This window comes from Panonychus citri, unplaced genomic scaffold (genome assembly GCF_014898815.1).
Source record: "Panonychus citri isolate SS breed McGregor unplaced genomic scaffold, ASM1489881v1 Contig00042, whole genome shotgun sequence".
Classification (NCBI taxonomy): Eukaryota; Metazoa; Arthropoda; class Arachnida; order Trombidiformes; family Tetranychidae; genus Panonychus; species Panonychus citri.
In genome coordinates, this window is record NW_026515447.1 from 48,424 (window position 1) to 71,758 (window position 23,335).

General features: G+C 30.4%; 3 protein-coding genes across 3 annotated transcripts; 1 reads left to right on the forward strand and 2 right to left on the reverse strand.

The window, feature by feature from the left end:
• Positions 1-658: 658 nt before the first annotated feature.
• Positions 659-14,195, reverse strand: LOC128398034 (lachesin-like). Its single transcript, XM_053358840.1, has 5 exons — positions 13,372-14,195; positions 3,741-3,869; positions 1,692-1,979; positions 1,351-1,422; positions 659-1,018 (listed from the first exon to the last, which is right to left on the reverse strand). Exons 1-5 carry the CDS (start codon positions 13,511-13,513, stop codon positions 876-878), a joined length of 774 nt encoding a protein of 257 aa, XP_053214815.1. The 5' UTR covers positions 13,514-14,195; the 3' UTR covers positions 659-875.
• A 3,754-nt stretch (positions 14,196-17,949) lies between these two features.
• LOC128398039 (peptidyl-prolyl cis-trans isomerase-like) lies at positions 17,950-18,982 on the reverse strand. The gene is made up of 2 exons (XM_053358844.1): positions 18,744-18,982; positions 17,950-18,519 (listed from the first exon to the last, which is right to left on the reverse strand). Exons 1-2 carry the CDS (start codon positions 18,933-18,935, stop codon positions 18,094-18,096), a joined length of 618 nt encoding a protein of 205 aa, XP_053214819.1. The 5' UTR covers positions 18,936-18,982; the 3' UTR covers positions 17,950-18,093.
• A 1,295-nt stretch (positions 18,983-20,277) lies between these two features.
• LOC128398033 (probable actin-related protein 2/3 complex subunit 2) lies at positions 20,278-22,396 on the forward strand. Its single transcript, XM_053358839.1, has 3 exons — positions 20,278-20,438; positions 20,853-21,324; positions 22,040-22,396. Exons 1-3 carry the CDS (start codon positions 20,371-20,373, stop codon positions 22,379-22,381), a joined length of 882 nt encoding a protein of 293 aa, XP_053214814.1. The 5' UTR covers positions 20,278-20,370; the 3' UTR covers positions 22,382-22,396.
• The last annotated feature ends 939 nt before the right edge of the window (positions 22,397-23,335 follow it).

The window sequence follows — 23,335 nt, forward strand, 5'->3', positions numbered from 1 at the left end:
CAACCGATCAATACTGACCTTGGTCGCAGTCAGATATTTATGATTATTATTATTATCGTGATGACATGCAAGCTAATGGTAATGTACTTAAAATATTAATTGAACTATTGATTTCCGATTATTCGAATGTTCTAGAAGGTGATCAAGATCTTCTGATCATGATCACCTTCGTCACTCATCGTATTAAAATAATACATTGTATCAAAATGAACAACACTCTCTCTCGAGATCTTAAAGTATAAAGATTAAAAGTTGGTTTTGATTAAAAATATCTCTTTCGATCGTGATCGAGTCATTTACTCGGATCGATCCATCACTAGTATACGGATAGGCTTTTTCGACGAAAACTAGAGCAAGCGTTACAACTTTTGGCTTCGTTTATATTTGGAACCAACAGATGGCACGATGTGAGATGAAAAAGGTAATTCATATTATGACATTTATCAACACGTATTTAAGCATGTGGTTAAATACTTGATAAAAACAATTCATGTAATCTGATCTCTTTAATTATTGACAGTAATAATGAAATCATAATTCATGAATGATAATGCTGATTTGAAGTACCACATTTGAGTTGTAAACTTTCACAACTTTCACCAAATAATATAAACAGTTATATGACAAAAAGTCTTCATTTATTTCATATATAATAATATAATAGCATTTACATGGAGGTTTTTATTTACACAGATGTAACTTTTTTGTTTTAATCTTAATTGTATTTAACCCTAAGTTGGTACAGATTTATATATTGATACATAGTTCGTTAAATTGCTTAGTAATAAACTTGATTATTGTTTGTTAACCTTTGATTTTGATTAATTAATCCAACGGAAAAATACTTGTTAATACTTATTATTCCAAAAGGCTATTTATAGTAATACATAAATGAGATAATCTGTATTTAAAAGGAAGATATTGATGATTGTGGTCATGATTATAATTGGAATTATTTTACTTTGTCTATAATGATTATCGAAACTTGAGTTGACATCGTTGGCACCATTGGATCCATCTTGAGTAAAAATAAGATAAAAAGAAATGAAGTTAGATGAAAATTATCGAAAAGCTTTGTTTGAGTTTGAACAATGATTTCGTCCTAAAATCGGTCCTGATTTTATTTATTGTATTGATTGAATTTTGTGCTGATTGGTGTTAAAACTATCTACGATTTCGAGAAGACAATCAAACCTAACTGTTTATCATTATCCATGAGATTGTATCATCTCAATGGTGATTGATTCATTCAATTCCAATATTAAATCTAATTCAATGATCAACACCTAAGTTTATTATGTAACTATTCTTAATAGAATTGAAAACTATTCGAATCAACATTCATCTTACCATTTAAGTGACTTCGGCTTCTAGCATTGGTTGGATCACGACGCGCCCCTTTACCTCCAGGAACATGGATCCCTATGAATGAAAGAGAATAGAAACAATTTAATAAATTAAATGATATCGAGAAAAAAGTAATCATGAAAATTCAATAATCTTTAGAATTGAAAAAAAACCAACTGAATATATTAAGAGAAATAAAATAGAATTCAGATAAAGAAAATTGTCCGTCAAAATTGAACACAATGGACTTTCAATACATAGTGAAAAGTAATTGATTTGAAGGAGAAATCTTTGGGTGCGGTCAAGAAGATGGTCTGAATTGTAGAAGAAAAAGATGTCATTACCGTATAATTTAATTGAACCTTCGGTAGAACCAAGTGAATTTCTAGCATAACATTTGAATGTACCAAAATCCTGCGCTGATACATCTCGAATTTTCAGAATCATTTGAGCTTTATATAATCTCTCATTAGTCGTAATCTCATATTTATCGTTACTAATTAAGGCATCCTCATCATCTTTTGTCCAATAGTTGATTGATTTAGGTGAAGCTTCAGTGTTACACATTAATATTGCTTCACTTCCCACTGAGGCAGCAATCAACTGATTTGGTACCCAGATCATTGGCGGAACTGGATGATTATATCATTTTGTGTGTAATATTATCATGATAGTTTTGGTGATGATAATGATGATGGAAAATGATCATGTTATTTTTATTAGTTGAAGCAAAGAAATAGTGACAAGAAGAGGGAGAAAAAAAAGAAGAAGAAGAAAAAGAGGAAATAAGAAGATGGTAGAAAAAGATTATGTAAGAAGATGAGAATGATGATGAAGATTGAACATGAAGAAAATGATATTACTGAAGAGAATGAGAATTGATAGGGAAAAGATGAAGATAAGTGATACATGGAATGAAGAATGAAGATGATTCAGGAAGAAGAAGGAAATAGGAATAAGAAAGAGAGGAAGAAGGTGGTGGTTGTAATGGTGGTGTGAGAACAGTAGGAGGAAAAGAATTGCATGAAATGATAGAGAAAAGGATGGAATATAAAAAAGACGAGAGAGAGAGAGAGAGAGATGATCATTGATCATTGATTTGTGTCAAATTGAATGAACACAGGACAAGAAGTCAAACTGATGGGACAGAAAAAGGCAGTTAGCTTGACTTGCTGATGATTATTATCATGATTATCATTTGGTTTGTTATGTTGTTTTATTAGGTCTCATTTCATTCCTTATAACATGTGTAAAGGGAGAAGAAGGACAATGTTGGTGACCAGTAAGTCATGGTCACTATTATTTGAAAAGAGTGAGAGATTCATATTGGTTATGATTTTGATGGGGATGATGATAATGATAATGAAAGGCGAAAAAAACTTGACAATAGGAACAACAATTGAAGATGAATTTTAGTCAATGAATGACTAAAGATACAACGATCTGATGGAATGAAAATGTTTTGAGTGTTAAGATACAATTCCATTAATCAGAAAACAAGGATTGGGCAGAGTATTTAAGAATCATTGTTAAGGTTAAAAAGATCAAAGTAATCATGATGGGTGATTTGAAGAAAAGAGGTTTCTAAATAACCATCATGTTAGAGTGAGAATATTATTACAATGGTAAGGGAAAGAGAAGGATAAATAGAAAATAGAGTTGAGAAAAGAAAGACTTGTATTCGAGGAGATGTCGATTCTGATGAAGGTTGAGTGGACATTGATTGTTCCTCACTGAACCTCGTTAGGCGTGAGATTTTTCCTTCTTTTTACACAACAGAGAGAAAGAGAAATAAAGTAACAATATGGACTTTCGAGTGGACAATGTTATAACGGTACTAAGGGTGGAAGTGGTAAGGAGGAGGATGAATAAGTATATATTCTTTGATGAAGAGCAAGGAGAGAGAGAGAGGGTGAGAGACAAGATGATGAAAAAACTAATTAGAATTGAGAATGAACATGAATAGAGGCTGAAAATATAATAGAATTGAATGAAAGTGATAATAGTGTGATAATTGAATGTTATTGGATGAAGAATATTAAATCGCAACAATAAAGATAATTAGAACATTATAATCGTTAATAGCGATCCACAGAATGCTATGGATCTTTGAAAACCTAAAATGGGTATGGAATCACGTGAGAAAAAAACAGCTATTCCACTTGTTTACATTTCATCATCTACCAATAATGACCAATACATGTATCATCATCATCATCATTATCATTATCATCAGAGTGATAAAAGGTCAACGTTTATATGTTATTCAGATTGATAGAGTAGGAGGTGCAGGTAAAGATGTCAGGCAATCCTAAAGGTGATGAAAGGTGATTTTGGATAGTTTGTCAATGCTAATCGAGAGATAAAATACTCTGAATAAGAAATATACTCACAATGAACATTCAATATGATTCGATGGGAGACTGATGGTTGGACTCCATTAGTGGCTATGCAGAGATATGCACTCATGTGAAGACGACTTACTTTGTTAATAGTTAATTGTTCACCTTCATACTCCTCAGCTAAGAATGAAGAGAAAAAAGTTCATTAGTATGATAAGGAAATGTGAGTGTCATCATTTGAATTTCCAGATTGGAATAACAAAAACGATACAGAATTTTTTTCTCGCTCTCTTTATCTTTCAATTTTCTCTTTCCATGTAAAACTTTAGTTTTTTTATTTCTACTTTGATGAGATTATGATGATTAATGATTCCATCATTAATTGCTCATGGAAAATGATTCAACTTTATCATGACATAACCATGAAACAATTAGTGAAGCACATAGAAAGAGACACACACACAGTTGATTCTGATAATCATGGAAAAAGATAAATCATCTGAACCTGGCGAACTTTCAACTTTAAAAAGGTAACATTGATTTAAGGTGTTAACGTGATAACAATTAATCTTTCATCTCCACTGATTTTCTTCTTGATTGTTGATCATCATTTTTCAATTAACTCAATAGCTACACATGAAAAGTAAGATCATCACGAAAACTATTAATAAAATGAACATACAGATACATTGGTACATTCATGCGTTTCAATTCCAACACTTTTCGAACCTCTTAATTCATTAAACAATTTCAACAGGTAAAACATCAAATCAAAGTCTCAAAAAAGTTTTTCGTTGCCTGATATAAGTATCGTTTCTTATAACTGTATCAATTTTTATCCAAATAACTCAAAAAAATCTTACATGATACTAACTCGAATCTGCAAAAAACTTTTCTCAGTTTTCTTAAAGCAGGAAATTACAATTCATTGGTTATTTTGATAATGAGTTTCTATTCCAATGAAATCATGATAATTTCTTATTATTAATAGTAGAATGATGTTTCTCTTATTCAATTTTCCATAACCAGTTAAAATATAAGTAAATTTATTCAATCATATTTGGGTATTCAAAATGATTATTCAATTCTGTTATATTATTTACCATTCAGGTGATAACTTTTTTCGAGTTGCAAAGGTGATGAAATTAGTTTTTTCTTTTGCTTCTGGTTCTGGTTTTTCTCCTCCTTAGATTACAATTTATTTAATAGGAAAATAAAAGATGAAAATGAGCAACAATTATCCACCTCATTATCATTATTCTGAACTTTCTTTCAACTTATTTCTCTTCCTTTTTATATCATTTCCCTTTCCATGTAAATTGAGGCTTTTCACTATAATGGATGCAATGAACTTTTTTTAACCTCTGTCTTTGTTGTCTCTTTATTATTACTTTTTGTTTATGTGATTTTCAGGTAAATTGTTGATGACATTAGAATCTCTTTCAATTTAAATTAATTTACCGATGATAATTGAACAGTGAAGCTTAATGTATCTCATGGGTGAAATTCAACTAATCTGAGTAAAGCTCATGGTGATTGGAAAAGGGCAGATGATGAAAGTAGAGAGAGAGAGAGAGAGAGAGTGAGAAATATCCAGTGTATAAAGTTAGGAACTTTTAGAAAAGTTAGTTACTCAAAGATGAAATTCTGAAATTAGATTGAGTTACATGATGGTAAAGGTAATCAAGAAATCTAGTCAAATGTCAAGTACTTTTAAAAATAGAAGCGATAGTAAAAATTATCATCTAATAATTATCATAACCATAATTTGGTGACATTTTTATGAGCTGAATTTGTGAAAAAAACTTTTAAATCAATTCTCCAATGAAATCACTATTTTTATCACCATATGAGTAGAAGTGATATTTAGATGTTGTATTTTATGAATTGAACATTGGTTCAAGAGGAATAGAAATCACTCCCAGTGAAGATAATGTTGATTTATCATTATCTTCCTTTACTCTCAATCTCTCTGTAGATGTTGAGATAAAATGTCAGACTCATTAATCTTAAAGGAAATTAGACTGATGACAATATAAAACTCAGGTAAGAAACTTGACTCGAGTAACATCATGATTGTTTCATCTTCCTTTTAATCATTATCTTTTTTTATTGTTATCCATATCATAGTCATGGTTGATAATATCCTGAAATTGTGATTATATTACAAATGCATCAATTTCATTCATCAAAAAAACTCTGATCATCTGAATCGGAAAATCTGATACTTTCTGTTCAAATTTCATCATGAAAATTTGTTTGAATTCTTTGCAGTAATAATATTCAGTTCTGTGATTTCAATCAGTCTAAAATAGCGCAAAGTTGATGTGACATTTATTTAACCACAATTAATCAACCAGTAACTGCTACTAATCTGGTTACCATCTCATTTTTTATCTTTAACAATTACTGATTTATGTAACCACTGATTTTCATTTAAGTTGTGTTCAAATGTTCAAAACAAGATGATTAATAATTGAACTAATTAACTCTAATGTTTAATGCTCATTCAATCCAACTTTGGATACTTTAATTAACTGTGAAAAAGTTTATCACAATAATCTCAACTGATTTAAATTGTTATTTCATTTCAATTTATGGCTAATTAATTCTGACATGATTAATAAGCCAACAAATAATAACCCTGATTGAGATCATGAATAGAAAACACTTTTCATCAACAAAAAACTTAGAGTGACCTTTATATTCAATGGTCACTCTAATCAATCTCATTTCATCTTCTAGTGGATTACATTTCCTCCTCAACTATTCAGTTACATATCATGAGTTCGTGAGGGGATAAAAAGGTTAAATAGTCTCATTGTTTCGTATCGATTGATAATTTTGATTACTTGGATATTTATTCAAACATAAACAATTCAAATAACAACGTAAAGATTAATGTACAGAAGTTGAAGTGATCCTATCATTATCATTCTGAAGATACATGAAAGATATTGAATGGTAGAGAGATAAGAATCAAATCTATCATGGAAAAATTTTCTTTCCACTTTTCTTCTTCTTCTTCCTGAAAATTCATTGAGATTCAGAAATTTTTTATGTTCCATGTTCTCATATTCCTTAAAGACAAATCTTTTTCCTTCAAGAATGTGACAGCCTCGAGTAATTATACAAATGCTCATATTCATTCAACCTAAAAAATAAGGTTGATTCTTTGATCTCTCTCTCTCTCTCTCTCTCTCTCTTTTCATCCTCATCCTTTTCCAATTCCGCCTCTACTGACTATGACTATTCTTGCTCATCCTTGCACTTGATTAAACTAGATATTTATCTATCCGAGTGTAAATCGACAAATAATCAACAATTAAATTCATTCTGACAACAATTTTCCATCATTCTCAACAATGTGAATACAGGCAACGATTTTGTAACGATCATTCAAACTATCATGATCTTCTTTTCCCTGAATCCGGAATACTTTTCCTTATTGGAAGGATAATCAATGAAATTGTTCTGTGAAAAATTAATCAGAAAATATATTCATGAGATATAAATAAGAAAAGATATTATATTAGGAGAAGCAATTTTCCATTGATGAATATATGATAATCGTACAGAGAAAATGATCCAACATTAATTAAATTGCATCATCATCATCATCATCCTTCCAATCATTTTACTGACCATAATACTGACCATTGCACGAATAGTAATATTATCCTCACTTGATAATAATGATAAAAACTAAACGGTAAAAGTCTCAAAGGTCCTTCTGATAATCAAAGCGAAAAGGAAGCAAAAAAAGTTCTGATAAAGGAAACAATTATTTGTATATAAAATGTAATGATATACTAAATAAGGTTGATAATGTCCTTCGAAAACCAAAACCAAAACGAAGGTCTAAATGTTCAAAAAGTAATCAGGCTGATCAACTTATTCAATTCGAAATATCTCCTAACCAACATCTATACAAAAGAAAATTAAAGAATATCTTTAGTCTAATTTTAAATTAATTACCCATTTAGACTTTAGCTTTTTACCGATTGTCAACAGGATGAACATATTGAACTAAGGAAAAACCACAAAAAAATGGTCTAACTAATCAATCATAAACTGGACTAAAACAGTTCTACTGGTTTATGTTATTGAGAATTCAGGTTTAAATGTATTGCCAAGAAATCTTGAACTCAGAGTTCTCAGAGCTCGTTAATTAGATTGAATTATTCATTTGAAAATTTCGATCTTGTCAAGATTTTAAAATCATTTACGAAAATCATTGTTGGAAGAAATCGAATCGCAACTAGATAGGAAATAACTTTGATAGATACACGTAAAGGGTACAAGGGTTATATTAAGGTAAGAGTTAACTTGTTCTACTGAGTGATCTGTGTGAACTGATTCTCGGTACTTTGTGTACATCTTATTATACAGCCAACGACTTTGGGTTTGCAACCTTTTTCAAATCATTCACGCAGTTGATGATAATCAGGTAAAGATGACAATTGATAGCTAATCAGATGACCATTTTAATAGATTAAATAGTTAATATGAAAGGGAATTTCTTATAATCATATCTCTCGATTAAAATTATCTCTCATTGATTATCTTTACCTGCAAGAATGATTTAAAAAAGGTTGCAAATTCAAAGTCGTTGGCTGTATTTATGACTTTTATACTAACTTAATGGATTTAGTTTCTAGATTAATTATATTTAAATGTAATTTTGGCTCAATCAGTTTGATCTAATTAGCTAGCATATCATTGAAAAATTAACTGAATTTTTATCATTTCATTTGATAATATTTCAATTGCAAAACTCAGGAGATAAAATTCATCTGATGATAAAACAGTGATAGAAACTGTTCCTTGTTTTATGCTTATACATGATATTATCATAGCTGGAAGGCTTTTGATTTGATAAAACTATCACCTTAGCTGTTATGATATTTTCTCTGATATTATCGTGAAATAACATCAAAATTTCAGTGATTCATGGGGAAATTCAAGTTATGACAAATTTATGATTCCATTCAAGTCTCAGGTCATCATTTTTTCACCTCTTCACTGTAAACTCATCTCTTTACTTTTGCACTATTTATCAAGAAAACTGTTCAGCTTCAAATTCATTCATTTATTCATGAAATCATCTTTATCAAATATCATGGTAAATGAACAAGATCATCAACCTCACATGATGAAGATGAAATATTAAAGATTGTAGTTGAGTTATTTTCAATGGAGATCAGGAAAATGTGCTTATAAAGGGGTTGAAAATGATTGATCAAATGACAAATTACCATTTTAAAGTCCTCATGATAGTAAATAATTTGACTCAGATTTCAACATGAAACCTGAGATGTTTGTAATCAGAATTCTCTTGCAGAGAAATGAATGTTAGGAAGTTTTCCAGAAAAATAGGTTCGATCTCTTTATCATTTATCAAAACTCAAACTATTGCTATTGAAGAGCTGAAGTGCAATAATATACAGGGAGTATCAACCAAATATCCAGACTTTTGACTTTTTATTACTTGTAGGTCATATATCAGGTCAGATTTTTTTCTCCAACAGAATAAAAATATGAAACAAGGCCCATAAGTAAACACTGACCTTTCAAAGTGGGAAAGGCGGTGAACTTGGGTACGCAGAAACTAACGGTTATTCAAAATTCTGGATATTTTATCAGCCTCACAATCACAATCAAAGTTAAATCAATAGTCCTTGAGAGCAATGTCATTCACTGAGATGAGGAAGTTCCAATATGATGAATCGTAGGGTTAATTATTATCAATTTGCAATAGTAAATGATTCTTTTTCTTTATTTAACTGTGTCTTTATCATTAGTTATCTTTAGTTATCAATTTCTCTGTAAAGTTTCAGATTCTCAGTTTTATTTGTTCGTTATAAAAATCATTTTTTTCTCTATTACAACAGTGAAAAAATCAATGGATTTAACGACAAATTCTGTGAAACTGATGACCGTCGTGTTGATGATAATAACAACACTGAAAATAATGATGATTGGAAGGGGGAATAAACTTGAGAAAGAGAATGACAAAGTGACCATTGCTTATTGAGAAAATAAGAATCATAAGATAGAGGGAGCAAAAGAAAGAGAATAATGATTATTATCATCCTCATTTTGTCCATTAACTTACGATTGACCTTCTACCCTCATTGGAAACTGGGAGAGTGACCAGTAAGTAGCCTTGAGATCAAGCCCTCGAAATGACAAACCCATTTACCATTACTCTTAATTTTACTTCCATTCAGCTTATTGTTCAGTTAAACTCATAGTGTCGGATTTGTTTTCTTTCACTTTCCATCCTGAAAATCTCACCCTTTTTCCTATTTCCCTCCCTAATGATTGGGATAGTCAAAAGCAAATCTTATTCTTTAACAAGTTAACATGAAAAGTATCGACTAGAAATTCTGATCCTCAAATAGTCGTCATCTCGATTCCCTTTCATATTAAAAGAATTTGGAATTTTACTTATTTGATTCATTCTTTCAATGTATTCATTCAGATCATAGAGCAAAAAAATATATCAATGGTGAGAAAAAATTTCCAAAGCTCATTTGATACTATAGATTTGAACATTGAGAGTTCGGTTGAATAATTGACAAATTGTTGACCTTTGATTGTTTAGAATGAAAAGTTAATTAAAAATCGATTAATTGTAATAATAGTATTTTCATTCATTGAGTAAAATGAATACATGATAGAGATTCAAAAAAAACTTGATAAGTTCAAATTTCATCGGAAAGACAAACTAAATTTAAAAGAGTTGAGCTAAAAATAGATGACGAATATGAAATCTGATTCTTGGTTCTGTTGCAACTTTGATTAAATTCATATTATTATATATTCATAGTCAATATTGAACTTTAAGAGCTGCAATAGAGTAAAAAAGTTCATCATTATCATGGATAATACAATTGAGTATCAATTACAAGAAAGTACGAGAATAAAAATTAAGTAAACAAATGATGCTAATAATGAACCATTGATGAGAAATGTACATGAAATAGGTAATCGGATTAATTTGATAACATGGTTAAGGGCTTGACATTATCACTCCTCCCCTGAATAAACCACAACCTCCTACCAAATTGACTTTATCATACTCATTATCAGAGCTCGTGAATATGTAATAATTGTGGTAATTTCCAGCATGATAATGATTATGATAAGAATGCAAATGACAGACTAGTAAAGAAAAGACAAAGATGATAAGCAAACTAAGAGGCAAATATTATCAACTTGAGTTTATATGGTTAATGATGATGATGTTTGACTTTGCATGATAATAAAGATGATAAAACTCTTATATTACAAATTATTTTGGATGATAAACATTTCAATTCTAATCAGAGTGAAACATTTACATATCAAGATCGTAATCATTATGTTAGTAATCATGGAACAAGAAATAAAGTATAATCAGAGTTTTTTTTCATGAGAAAATCTTACTCAACGATAATCTCAATGAACTTCTTGAAGATTGAGAAAACTTTTTCGTGTTCTTATCCCACTCATTCTAGAAAAGTTCCAAGGCTTCGTTAGATAATTTAAATTCATTGGAGATGATTTTGTTCATTCTCTCATTCTCTCTACATGAAGATCATGTGTGGGGTTTTCCTCATTGGAAGCATTTCTTTCAATTATTTTCTGCTCTCAACTTTCATATGATTGAATAAAACTTATGGTTCGTAATCAAACTATTTCGTTGATTGTCATGATATCATTAAGCTCAATATATATATTAGTCTAAAGTACAATTTGATATTAGGTTAACCTCTTAAATTGTTACGATTTTTTCTTCTTTCTCATTATATTACAAGTAACCTCGATTCAGAACTTTTTATCGACCTTTTTGACTTTAACCAGTGAGAAACAAATTATAGTTACAATTGTTCAATAAACTTGATTGTAATTGCAATAAATTGTAATGATTTACTTTTAACAATCAAATGTAATTGAAAAGTTTCAAGGTAACAATTGAGTTGAATTTTCTTTTCATCTTTTCTACTATTAGAGAGAGAGAGAGAGATATTCAAATGCTGGCATATTCTGCTTATCAGAATCGTCACCTGGTAAACATGATAATTGGTAAATTAATTTCTCACATGTTGACTTTTAGTCTCTCTTTTTTCCTGATTAACAGATAAGAGTAAACCTTTGTTAAGGTTCATTTGTGGTGATTTCAGGGTGAAAATCTTAATGTTCATGATGCATTTAATACACTTAGTTACTGATAAACATTTTCTTTTTGTTACTTTTTTCTCTTTCACCATGAAGGAAACTCTGAAAACCTCTGAAAGTTTGATTGTATTCACCTTGAAGGCAATTGTTATATATTCTGAATTTCATTTTATTACATCATTCAAATTGAATTCACATTTGACTTATGTTCAAGTTTAACTTGTTCATCTATTAACATGATGATAATATTACAATTGAATTGAATTTACATTTGTTATGAAACTTGTTTGTTACTTTGAGTTCCCAAAAGTCAAAACATTTTCCGCATTCAAAGAAAATACTTGCATACCCTCTAGTCTGCTAGATGAGATGTTTCAATGATTCTAGATCGACATTCAGAATATGAATAATTATGATAAAGAATAATAATGAAAATCAAACAAACTGGTTGTACGGTGAATACAAAGTTTAAAATGATTTTAAATGCTAAGAAGATTCTAGAGAATTTAAATTTATCGAGTTAACATAAATTTTGAATAAAACTTTTCATACAAAGTGACATTTCTCATGATCAAATTGAGTCAACTCTTCATATTCTCATGAATGACCAATGGTCAAAAGAATTGAACATGAAGATAGAGATGAAAAAGTTTCTTGAGTTTATCTTGAAACTAATAGTAACTGGATTAAGAAAGATTTAGCTTTTAGGATTGATTGTTTTGGATTGAGAAATACAAAACACAATTAAGGCAATTTAGTGATACAATTGTTGGTTTTATCTGATGAGCGAAAATTTCATGGTTCATCATCGGATTCTCTTGGTTTCTTTTTCCTTAGCTACTTAATTTCATTGGGTTAACCTCACAAATCTCGTTAAACCATTGATTAACTGACTAATTTACGACAATTTAATTTGATAAAATTGAAACAAAAGACGACAAAAATGTTAATCACTTTCTATCCTTTTCTTGAACTGAAAACACAAACAAACAAGAGTCTGAACAAGTTGATCTAGTTTTGTTTTCTCTTGAAATTTTGTACAAAAAGAAATATAAAAGATTTGATACATTGGCTTAGATTCCATAAAATTCATGGGAACTTCATGGAACACAAATCATGTCTAAATTCATTGGAAGAAAAGTCAATTACAAGTTAGGACGATGTTGAGAGTGAGAGAAAATTGAGAACGTAAAGTTTTCATTAGAACGAGAAAATAACATGTAACAGTTATGATAGATGATGCATACTGAGAGAAAGTAATGGAAGGGTGATACTTGATAAAGAGAAAAACAATAGAGATAAAAATGAATCACGAAAAAAAGATGAACAGAAATAACGAAAGGCGAAAAAAGTAACGAAAAAAACAAGGAACAACATGTAAAGAAAAAAAGGTAAGTTCGAAAGAAGGTAAAAAGAGAGCGAGAAAAAAATGTTCGTTGAGAGAAAAAGTTGCAAGATGGAAAAGATGAAAGAATAAGAATCGTAAGAAAAAGATGATAATGTGTCTCGAACTTACGTGGTTGGATTCCTTGATCTTTCTTTTCCTGCCAATTTCCAAATTCAATTGGTTTACCATCTTCTCGTCGCCATGTTATCCTTGGAAGGGGATAACCTCGAGCTCGACATGTTAACGTAGCATTTGAGTTCTCACGTCTCATCACATCGACACTCGTTTCCGATGTTATTATACGAGGAGGCACTTTGAAGGTTTGATCGTAAAAAGAACAAGATAATAATCATGTACAGAAAGAAAAGGAAACATAAATAAGTAATCATGGTGATTTCATGGATAAGATTAAATGATAACATATTCTGAGATAGAAGAGGAGAAGCAAAAAAAAAGTTCCAAGCTAATAAGTTACTTGACGAAAGATTGAGGGGGAAAGAGAATGATCTTAACGGAAATAGGTAAATGTTGATAATATCTCATGTATGTAATCAAAATCTGATCAATCGCTAATCAGTTTGCTGGATAATTTGATTGTTACAACGATAACTTGTTAATATCAAAATTTGTTACTGAATAATTACCATGTTCATGCTGAGAGGTTAATGTTTTTTTCCCTGACAAGTATCAAGGAAAAAAAACTTTGCTACAATTTTCCCAGCGATCAACTAATTGAATATCAATATATTGTTAACCTTTATTCAGGAAAATTCATGTTCATTTACGAGATATTCATGAATTTGAGTCTCTTCTCCATGCTAATGATGTTTGCCTTTGTGATACTGGAAAATTTTATCTTCTTCTGAATAAGTTGTCGAGTCTATTTCATGTATTAATAATATTGGATTCTCGGGAAGAACTTATCTTTTAAAACAATTCTGATTGGCTTTTCCTCTCCCCTGGTTCTGATTTAATCTATTTTTTCATTGTTTCCAATTCTCTCATTGTATTATTCTTGTTTCTCTCCCTCTGTCTATGATTCTGAAATTATTTTCCAACATAAAGAGATTGCACTTGAGTCTAATAGTATCAATGGAATCAAATCTCATGAGATTTCGTTGCAATTTGTTCTAGAACCTTGAATCTTATTCATTCTTAAAAGATTCTCATCAGAACTTTTCATGAGCTGATTTTCTTATAACTTTATTATACAATTTTCTTCCTACATAGGAAGATAATTTATTCACATGGAATTGATTTCCTTTTCTTTTTTTAATTGAACTTGATTAACTTTAGTAAAGACCAATTCTAATGATCAAGTTACAAACAAATCGTTATGAAACATTATCATGTACAATCAGTTGATGATTAACTTCAATCTTAGATTTAGCAGAGAAAATTGATTAAACCAGAAAGTGCAATTATCATCACAGTTAAGTTAAATTGCCCTGAGCAATTTAAACATATGAAAAAATTGATACCAAATAATTGTCACCATTTTCAATGAAATTGATTAGCATAGTAATTATTGCAATTATATCAGAGTGAAAATGACTTGAAGGCTTTCAAAGTAACGATAAGTTTGACTGTGATTCTAAGCTAGACAATAATTTAAATGAATGAACCAGTTTGAAAGAAAAAGTTAATTGGAAACCTTTAATTATCTCAGTTTCTATTATTATTATGATAGGTAATTTTCATTTCATCCAATAGTCTGAGCTTCAACCTTGATGATGTCCAGTCTGATTATGGTCACTGATTGTTGTTTGGAATGCTATTCATCATATCGATTCATATTGACAATATTTATCTAAAATCTTGTTAATATTTCTTATATAAAATGATGATTATTATCTTCATCATTCTGTCATCATCATCATTCACAGATCATCATTCCAACTACTGATATATGATCATGACATGAAACAGTAAAGGTAAATGATTTATTCAGTAGATTGAAATATTAATACAAGGAAAGTGGAGCAAAAAAGTTATCGAATTGAAAAGATTGCAATCAGAATTATTATCATTTTCATGATCAGTTTGATATTTGAATGATCAGTTAGACTCATTCTTTTGTATATATGTTCGTGTTTCCTTCCGAATTCATGATTGGAACTTTCTTTCCTTGTTCAGTTATAATGTTTATTCACAGTGAAAGTGAAGATTAAGATTCAAACTGTAAACCAAACAAGTGAACCTTAACCTTGTATCATTATTACATCTCAAGCGATTATAGTGAAATCAATTCCTGGTAATGATTTGCAAATTTTAATTCTACGTTTGAAAGTAGAAAAATTCATCAGAAAAATCTCAACAACAACAACGAAACCCGAAAAGAATCAATTTGCGACGATTCGATCAACTGACGACAAATGAAAACTTCCGCTGTACCAGTCCATCAACCCTGTTCGTTGGCGATAAAGTCTCAAAATCTGAAGGTCGAAACAAAAAATTTGGAACCCTGAAAATCAAGGCAATCAATTCCAACTCTTAAATCAAATAAACAAAATCCGAATGAAAATCATACACATCCAAGAAATCTTCTTTATTTCCGATGAACCTTCGCCGAAAAGATTTGCGATGGGTTATAATTTCGCATTCAGTCAATCGCCTTACATTTATATACCACCAATTTTATCCCATTAATCAACTTTCATTCGGTCAATACTTCAACTCGACACAAGCAGCTTATTATCAAAGTTCAACGGTGATGATAATTACGACGATGATGTTAATCGATTCATCCAACAATTGCAGTCTGATTCCAGTTCGTTCATCACCTTCAAGATCAAGCCACATCAGATCGTTTTCAGGATTCGACTCATTCTAGACCAAAACACCGACACCATCATTATTGAGATGAAATGAAAAATAAATTAAAGTGACCAAAGACAATTATCATAATGAAGATGATCGGTTTAAAATAATTTAATTGTAACCAAAAGATAAATAAAACTCATTTGCATTAAATGTTTACTGTCGATAACTTATTCCGCGTTTATCAAAAATCGGGTTTCATTTTCCGTGAATTTAAGTAAAAAAAAGATCTTATTGTTCATCGGCTTCTAAATTGATATTATTTCGACCAAATTTAGCATAGAGATCAGTCTTCAGGTTGTTCATCTCTATAATCGATCAACTTCATCTTTCATGGTGGAAACTTCTCGGCTCAATTCCTCCTTCTTCTTGTTTTACCCATTAACACTTCTTCCCGGTGAAGTGAACAAACATTTCACCTTCATGATGTTGAAACCTTCATCATCGTTCAGAGTTGAATACAAGTCCATCTCTCAATTGGTTCTCTATATCAGTTCCTTTTTTGTTAACCAATTCCTCTTTGATCTCTTCTAATTTAGAATTGACAAGCAAAACGATTGATTTACTTTGATCTTCATATGTAACTTGTAAATCACTAGTAGAAGTAACTGCTGATATGATTCCAATTGAAAAAAGTTCCACAATTAAATTAATCTCCAAACAACAACAACAAAACAATCACAGTAAAGAGAGAAAACCAAACCTCTTAATGAAGACAATAGATTTTCAATTCTTCTTCAACAGGAACTTCAAAATAGAAACTAAAATTCGACGTTAATTAATTTCATCTAATATTTAAATTAGAAAACAAATCACATAAATTTAATTAATTCTAATTCTGATCAAATTTTCTCAAATTTTCTCAAATTGAACAACATCAACAAGAAGAACATCAACCCTACCTGGTGAGCGAATTTCTCTTAACTGATCATCTGGAATTTTTTTCACTTTCAATCTTTCTTTTCTAATCAAGTTTTAATTTCTCTTCGTTCTTACAATTAATTAATTGAGATTCCTTTTCATGTCTGTGCCCTTTGGCAGTAGTCGTTCAGTGCCTAAAGCTCCTGACAAGGTAGTTTTCCTCGATCACGATGGTGTTTGTCGAAACCATTAGTCCTTTACCAAATGTCTTCGTGTTAATGACGCTGTTACAATTAATTGTCGAAGAAATTAAGTCTTATTTAAAGTGTAGAATGGATAATGGATTAATGGCTGCTGAAGAATGGAAAAAATTGGGTTTTCTGATGAGATTGATTTGGTTACAAAGATGGAAACTCAAGAGCTGAAGGTTAAACAAAACACCAATGGAAAGATGAACAATCAACAATTGGACAATCAGTTAGAAAGATTGAACAACAAATTGAAAATTAACCCAAATTGATCCTGTTTTAAAAAGATTACCTAGTGATGTATCATTAAAGGAATTAGAAGATATTGTTGGTCTACATGAAGGTCGATGTTGGAAAATTATCGTTGAAAGATACGATGGTCAGGAAATTGAATTAATAACCGATAAAGAATCAACTATTTCCGCTTTGAAGAAATCATTACAATTCTATTTTACCAAACATCTAAAGCGATCAAATGTTAAATTACAAACTAAAATTAGTTGGAAGTGTTTCTGGAAAAGATATGATTTGTGTCTAAATGGTCTACGGTTACTTGACAATTCTAGAACAATCAAAGACTTTGGAATTGTAAATAACAGTAAACTCCATTTTCTAAGTAAAATTAACAAACAATCTAAATAATCTTATCAAGTAATCACAGCCAAAGAAACAAAAAAAATTCATCCGTTTAGTGAATAACAGAATCGGGGTCACCTTGTAAAGTTGTGTAACTAATTGTAATGATAAATAAATTGAATGAATTGTACAACAAAATCGATTCAACTAATTCAGTTCTTTATTCGGAGAGAATTCAGTTATCAAAACATTTAAGAATGTTGATGATAAATGATTTTAGAGAAAATAAAAAAAAAGAGAATCTAAATTCTAATTGTAATTGTGATTGGTATTTTTTTTGGCAAATTTAAAGTTGGCCAGAATTGGTAACTGTGAGCTTCTTCTTGGGTTTTCCACTTTGGGTTCCGAAGCCTTCGAGCTTCTTGACAACGTCCATACCTTCAACGACACTGCCAAAGACAACGTGCTTACCATCTAACCAAGAGGTTTTAACGGTAGTTAAGAAGAATTGTGATCCATTAGTTCCTGGGCCAGCATTAGCCATGGAAAGGATTCCAGGGCCGGTGTGTTTAAGTTGGAAGTTTTCATCAGCAAATTTCTCTCCGTAAATTGATTTACCACCAGTTCCATCGTGTTTGGTGAAATCACCTCCTTGAATCATGAAATTTGGAATAACTCGATGGAAAATTGATCCTTTATAACCGAAACCTTTTTCTCCGGTACATAGAGCTCGGAAATTCTCGGCTGTCTTGGGAACAACATCAGGTCGTAACTAAACAAAGAAAAAAAAAGAAGCAACGAAAAAAAAAGGGAGAAAAGAAAATTTTTTAAAAATTAATGGAGAAGAGAAAAGCAAATTTGTTCTTTCAAAGTCATTCTATATATAGGACACTCCTTGGTCAGAGACCATCATCTTCATAATGACCTGCCCATAATTTTTAAACAAAGAAGAATAAGAGAAATTAAATCAACCAAATTAATAGATTGTTACTTTACCTCCATGACAATTCTGCCGAGATTTTCACCGTCAGCTTCAACATCGAAGAAAACTCGTGGATTAGCCATATTTTTCTTTTCTTTTTCAGGTAATGAGCACAAAACACTGGACTTGGTAACAAAGGAACGGGTAAAGGCGACGTTAACTAAACGATTGTGAAAAAGTGATCTGCAAACCAGACTATTTATCATCTTATTCCGGATACACAATTACATTCACGCTCTCAATCAACATGCTCTTTGTTCAAACTCCACCTGTTGAAGTGAATCGAAACTTCGCTTGTTTTGCGCGGGAAAATTGAACAAAACGTCGAATTTAAATTTTCTAGAAAACAAAACAATTAAACTTTTAATTCATTGGATTACAAAAGTTAATGGATAAATTATTCTATCAGATTTGAGGTGATTATGGTCATTTGGTAGAAATTGAATGAAAATTAGTCCGTTTTCTTTTTTTACTCTTAACGTTTGAATCCGTGTCCAAATGAACCATGTCCAAAGCTTGAGTGACCACAACCCCAACCGGACATCATAACTGGATAAGGAATATAATTATGTTGACCTTGACCTTGTCCGCCCATGATAATGATTGATCCACCAGATCCACTTCGACGATTGGCTTCAGCGACATTGACTATTAAATTATCAGAGATTCAATTAGGATAAAAAAATTATTTTTCTATTGCATTACAATTAAAGGGAATTGATCAGTTAATTGTCTTACCAGAAAAAGCGATGACAGTTAAAATGACACAGGCAAAGATAAAGTTGATTGTTGATGAATTCATGATGATTTGGAAGTTTTTTCAATTTTTTATTATTCAAATTCAATAAAAAAATTTACTGTTGTTGATTAAATTGCTTACAATATGATTGTGATGGATTAGTAAATCAAATCAAATCCTTTTATATACTTTTTGGTTTCAATTAAAAGTTAATTATTCAATATTATCATGGTTGACCAATCAGTTTCCTTTTCAACATCTAATAATTTGATTAACAAGATTAATTAATCTGATCAATACAAGAAAAGGAAAATTAAATCATTTCTAATTAATGCTCATTAGAATCACAGTAGAAGCAAAAATCAACTAATTAAATCAACTGTAGACCCTGAAAAAAAATGATGATTAGTTGATTTGGTTCACTAATCATTTATTTCAAACTAAAGTAAATCATATAAAAAGTAATTACGATCACATCACATTAATTAATATCCTTTTGATTTATTAATTGTTTTTTTTTATTCACTTTAATTACTTCCGATTTTAATTGTGATTACATTTCAATTGCACGAATCAGTAGGGCCAAATTTGATTGACAGGAAATTCAATCAAATTTTGATCTTTCAAAAAAAAGAAAAAAAATCTTCTCTATGTAAATGATTAATTAATTTTCTCTCAAAATTAATTAGAAAATTAATTTTCCAAACAATTAATGGATTGAAAATCGCGCCTCAAATATGGAAGTTGTGGTTAGAACACCAGAGGGCCTTAGGGTCGAAAGTCCGGCAATTGGTAATCAAATTTTTCTGATTTGAGTTTTGTTCAGATTTTTAATTGTGTTGATTTATTGTTTACATTTAGTGCTTTATGGTTTATTAATCATTTAATTTTGTTTAATCACAATGATTCTTCTAGAAATTAATAATAAAACAATTGAAGATACATTAAGTTACAAAATTAGTGAAGTTGAGTAAGTATATTTTTTTCCATTTCTTTCTGAGTAACAGAAATTATCCAACATCATTTATCATTGATGATTTTACCTCTTCTCTCCTCATCATTAGCTTATCTTAGGCTGATAATATTCACACCTAAATGATTCATTTAATATTTTTCTTAACTGCTTGTTGATTGTAAGATAATAATTTCAATATTCTTTGGCCTTAAATTATGTCTCTTTAAACAAACTGTTCTCACAATTAACCTCTTTCATTTCTCTGTCTGGCGGTGTCTTTTTTTCTTCTCTCTTTTTTGGTCTTTCTCTCTCTCTCTCTTCTCTCCATCTCTTCCTCTTTTTTTCTGGTTGGGTCTGAGTTTTGATCATCTTCCATGTTTATGTTTGTCTTTTCATTCGTACTTAAATTGTCCATCTTTTTCTTTTCAGATCAAATTCAAAATTAGAGCTGGTTGATGTTACCTTTGCTGATTTTGATGGTGTTATTTTCCACATTTCCAATTTGAAGGATGACAAATATAAAATAAGGGTTAGCATTGCTCTCAAATTTTATAAAGATTTACAAGAACATGGAGCTGATGATTTACTTCAACGAGAATATGGCTCGTTATTGCAATTACCTCCAGAAGAAGGTTACAATGTTACATTGTTATTTGATTTGAAAAATTTACCCGAAAATCACCAGGAATTAGTTAAGAAAGCTGGACTTTTGAAAAGAAACTGTTTCGCCTCAGTTTTTGAGAAATATTTTGAATTTCAAGAGAAAGGTCAAGAAGAAGGCAAACGAGCCGTTATCCATTATAGAGAAGATGAAACCATGTATGTGGAAGCCAAACCTGACAGGGTAACCGTTATTTTCAGCACCGTTTTCAAGGATGAATCGGATGTTATTATTGGAAAGGTATGTTGAGATCTATTCAACAATTAGATAAAAATCAAGTGGATAACAAGTTTATTTCTATTCCAATGATAAGTAAAAATGTACCACCGGCTTTTCTCTGTATTTAATCGTCCATACAGTTAATCTAATTTAGTCATAGATTTTTATGGTTCCCTTAGTTTTCCCTATTTAGTATAAATTAATCTTAACAATCATCAAGCTTAATATTGTCAGAATTGAATACATCAGCTTATTAGATGATTTACTTTCGCCAAATTAGTCGTTTTATTATTTTGAAACAGGAATTGACTTGATTGCCATCGTTGAAGCAACAAAATCAACAAACATATTACCTTGTATGGTTGTGATAGAGTTTTCTAGTATTTCTCTCTCTCTCTCTCTTTCTCTCCAAAGTAACGGGATGTTCTTGATTAACTTTATCTCTCTTTGTTTTTAAATAGGAAATTGGATATCAATGACTCCTCCAATTATATTTCATTTAGAAAATTTTTCTATTAAATATCTCAAATTTAGGTGGAGATGAAAAAGTCTCCATTTCCTTTTTGTTTTATTATGTTTTCTTATTCGAAAACTTTGGCCGTTTCATTGAAAAGAAATTTTCTTCTCACCACTTGATTGTTATCTTTGTTCCATCATCAATACAATTTCATTTCTTTTAACATTATTTTCATTATTCTCTCTCTCTCTCCCTCTCCCTCTCTTGTCACTTCGTTAGGTTTTCATGCAAGAATTCAAAGAAGGGCGTAAAGCGAGTCACACTGCGCCCCATGTTTTATTCAGTCACAAAGAACCACCCATGGAGCTTCAAGACACCGATGCTCTTGCTGGTGATAAAATTGGCTACATTACTTTCGTTCTATTCCCTCGACATACTAGTAAAAAATCTCGAGATAATACAATTAATTTGATACATATTTTCCGTGATTATTTGCATTACCACATCAAATGCTCAAAAGTTTATATACATTCTAGGATGAGAGCTAAAACTTCAGAGTTCCTTAAAATTCTCAATCGAGCTCGGCCTGAACGTCAGACAGAAAAGAAAACTATTACGTAAGTATTTTAATTGCTATTGATTTTTCTCTACCCATTTATTGCAATCATCAATTATTGGGTTTACCCGTGGGAGGAATCTATCTAATAATATAATTTTCTTTTTTCTTCTCTTCCATTTTATCTCTCTCTCTCTTCTATTCTCATATTACTAATTACCAGAGGAAAACGTTTGTACCTACACCTTATTATCCTGAAATAACCGGAGCATCTTCAAATAAATGAGATTTTAAGGACTCTTTAAATATTTTTTAATTGTGTTGTGAGGTGACAGTGATTCACGGACAAGCTTACAGAAAGTGTCATATAAGGTGGATTTAATTGTTTCATGAATGATAAACAAAAAAGAGATAGAAAACAAAAAAGTTACATATAAATATATTATTTATGCTGAAGCACACACGATCCAGTTAATCAGAGTTTTAAAAAAGTCGTGGTATTGTCACAATCAAGAGTGAAAAATGAAATAATCAAAGGAATATGATAATAGCAAAAAATGATTGATCACTGGCCACATGAATAATTAAGACTCTCGCTTGGATTTACAATATCAACAGAAAACCAATCATCAACCTCATTGAATTTAATGTTAACCAAAATGATTATTATTATTATCCAATCAGTGTATCAACAACTAATCAACACGAATCAATGTTCAACAATCTATTCTCATTCCTTTACAACGATTTAAATCTCTAGATTAAGTGTATTCCAACTGCCCTGGTGTTTATGTGGCTCGAAAAAAAACTGAAAATCACTCAATGGCAATAAAGAGAAAGTTGATTACTTCTAATTAAAATGACTTTTAATTATTTTACACCGTTTACCAGTAACTTTCGCAGAGTTATCTATCGGTTTGGTTGAGTTCCTATTTGAATTGCTCAACTCGATTGACTACAGAATTTTTCACAATTAGTTCTAATTGAACTTGGATTGAAAATTGTTTCTTCTCGGACAA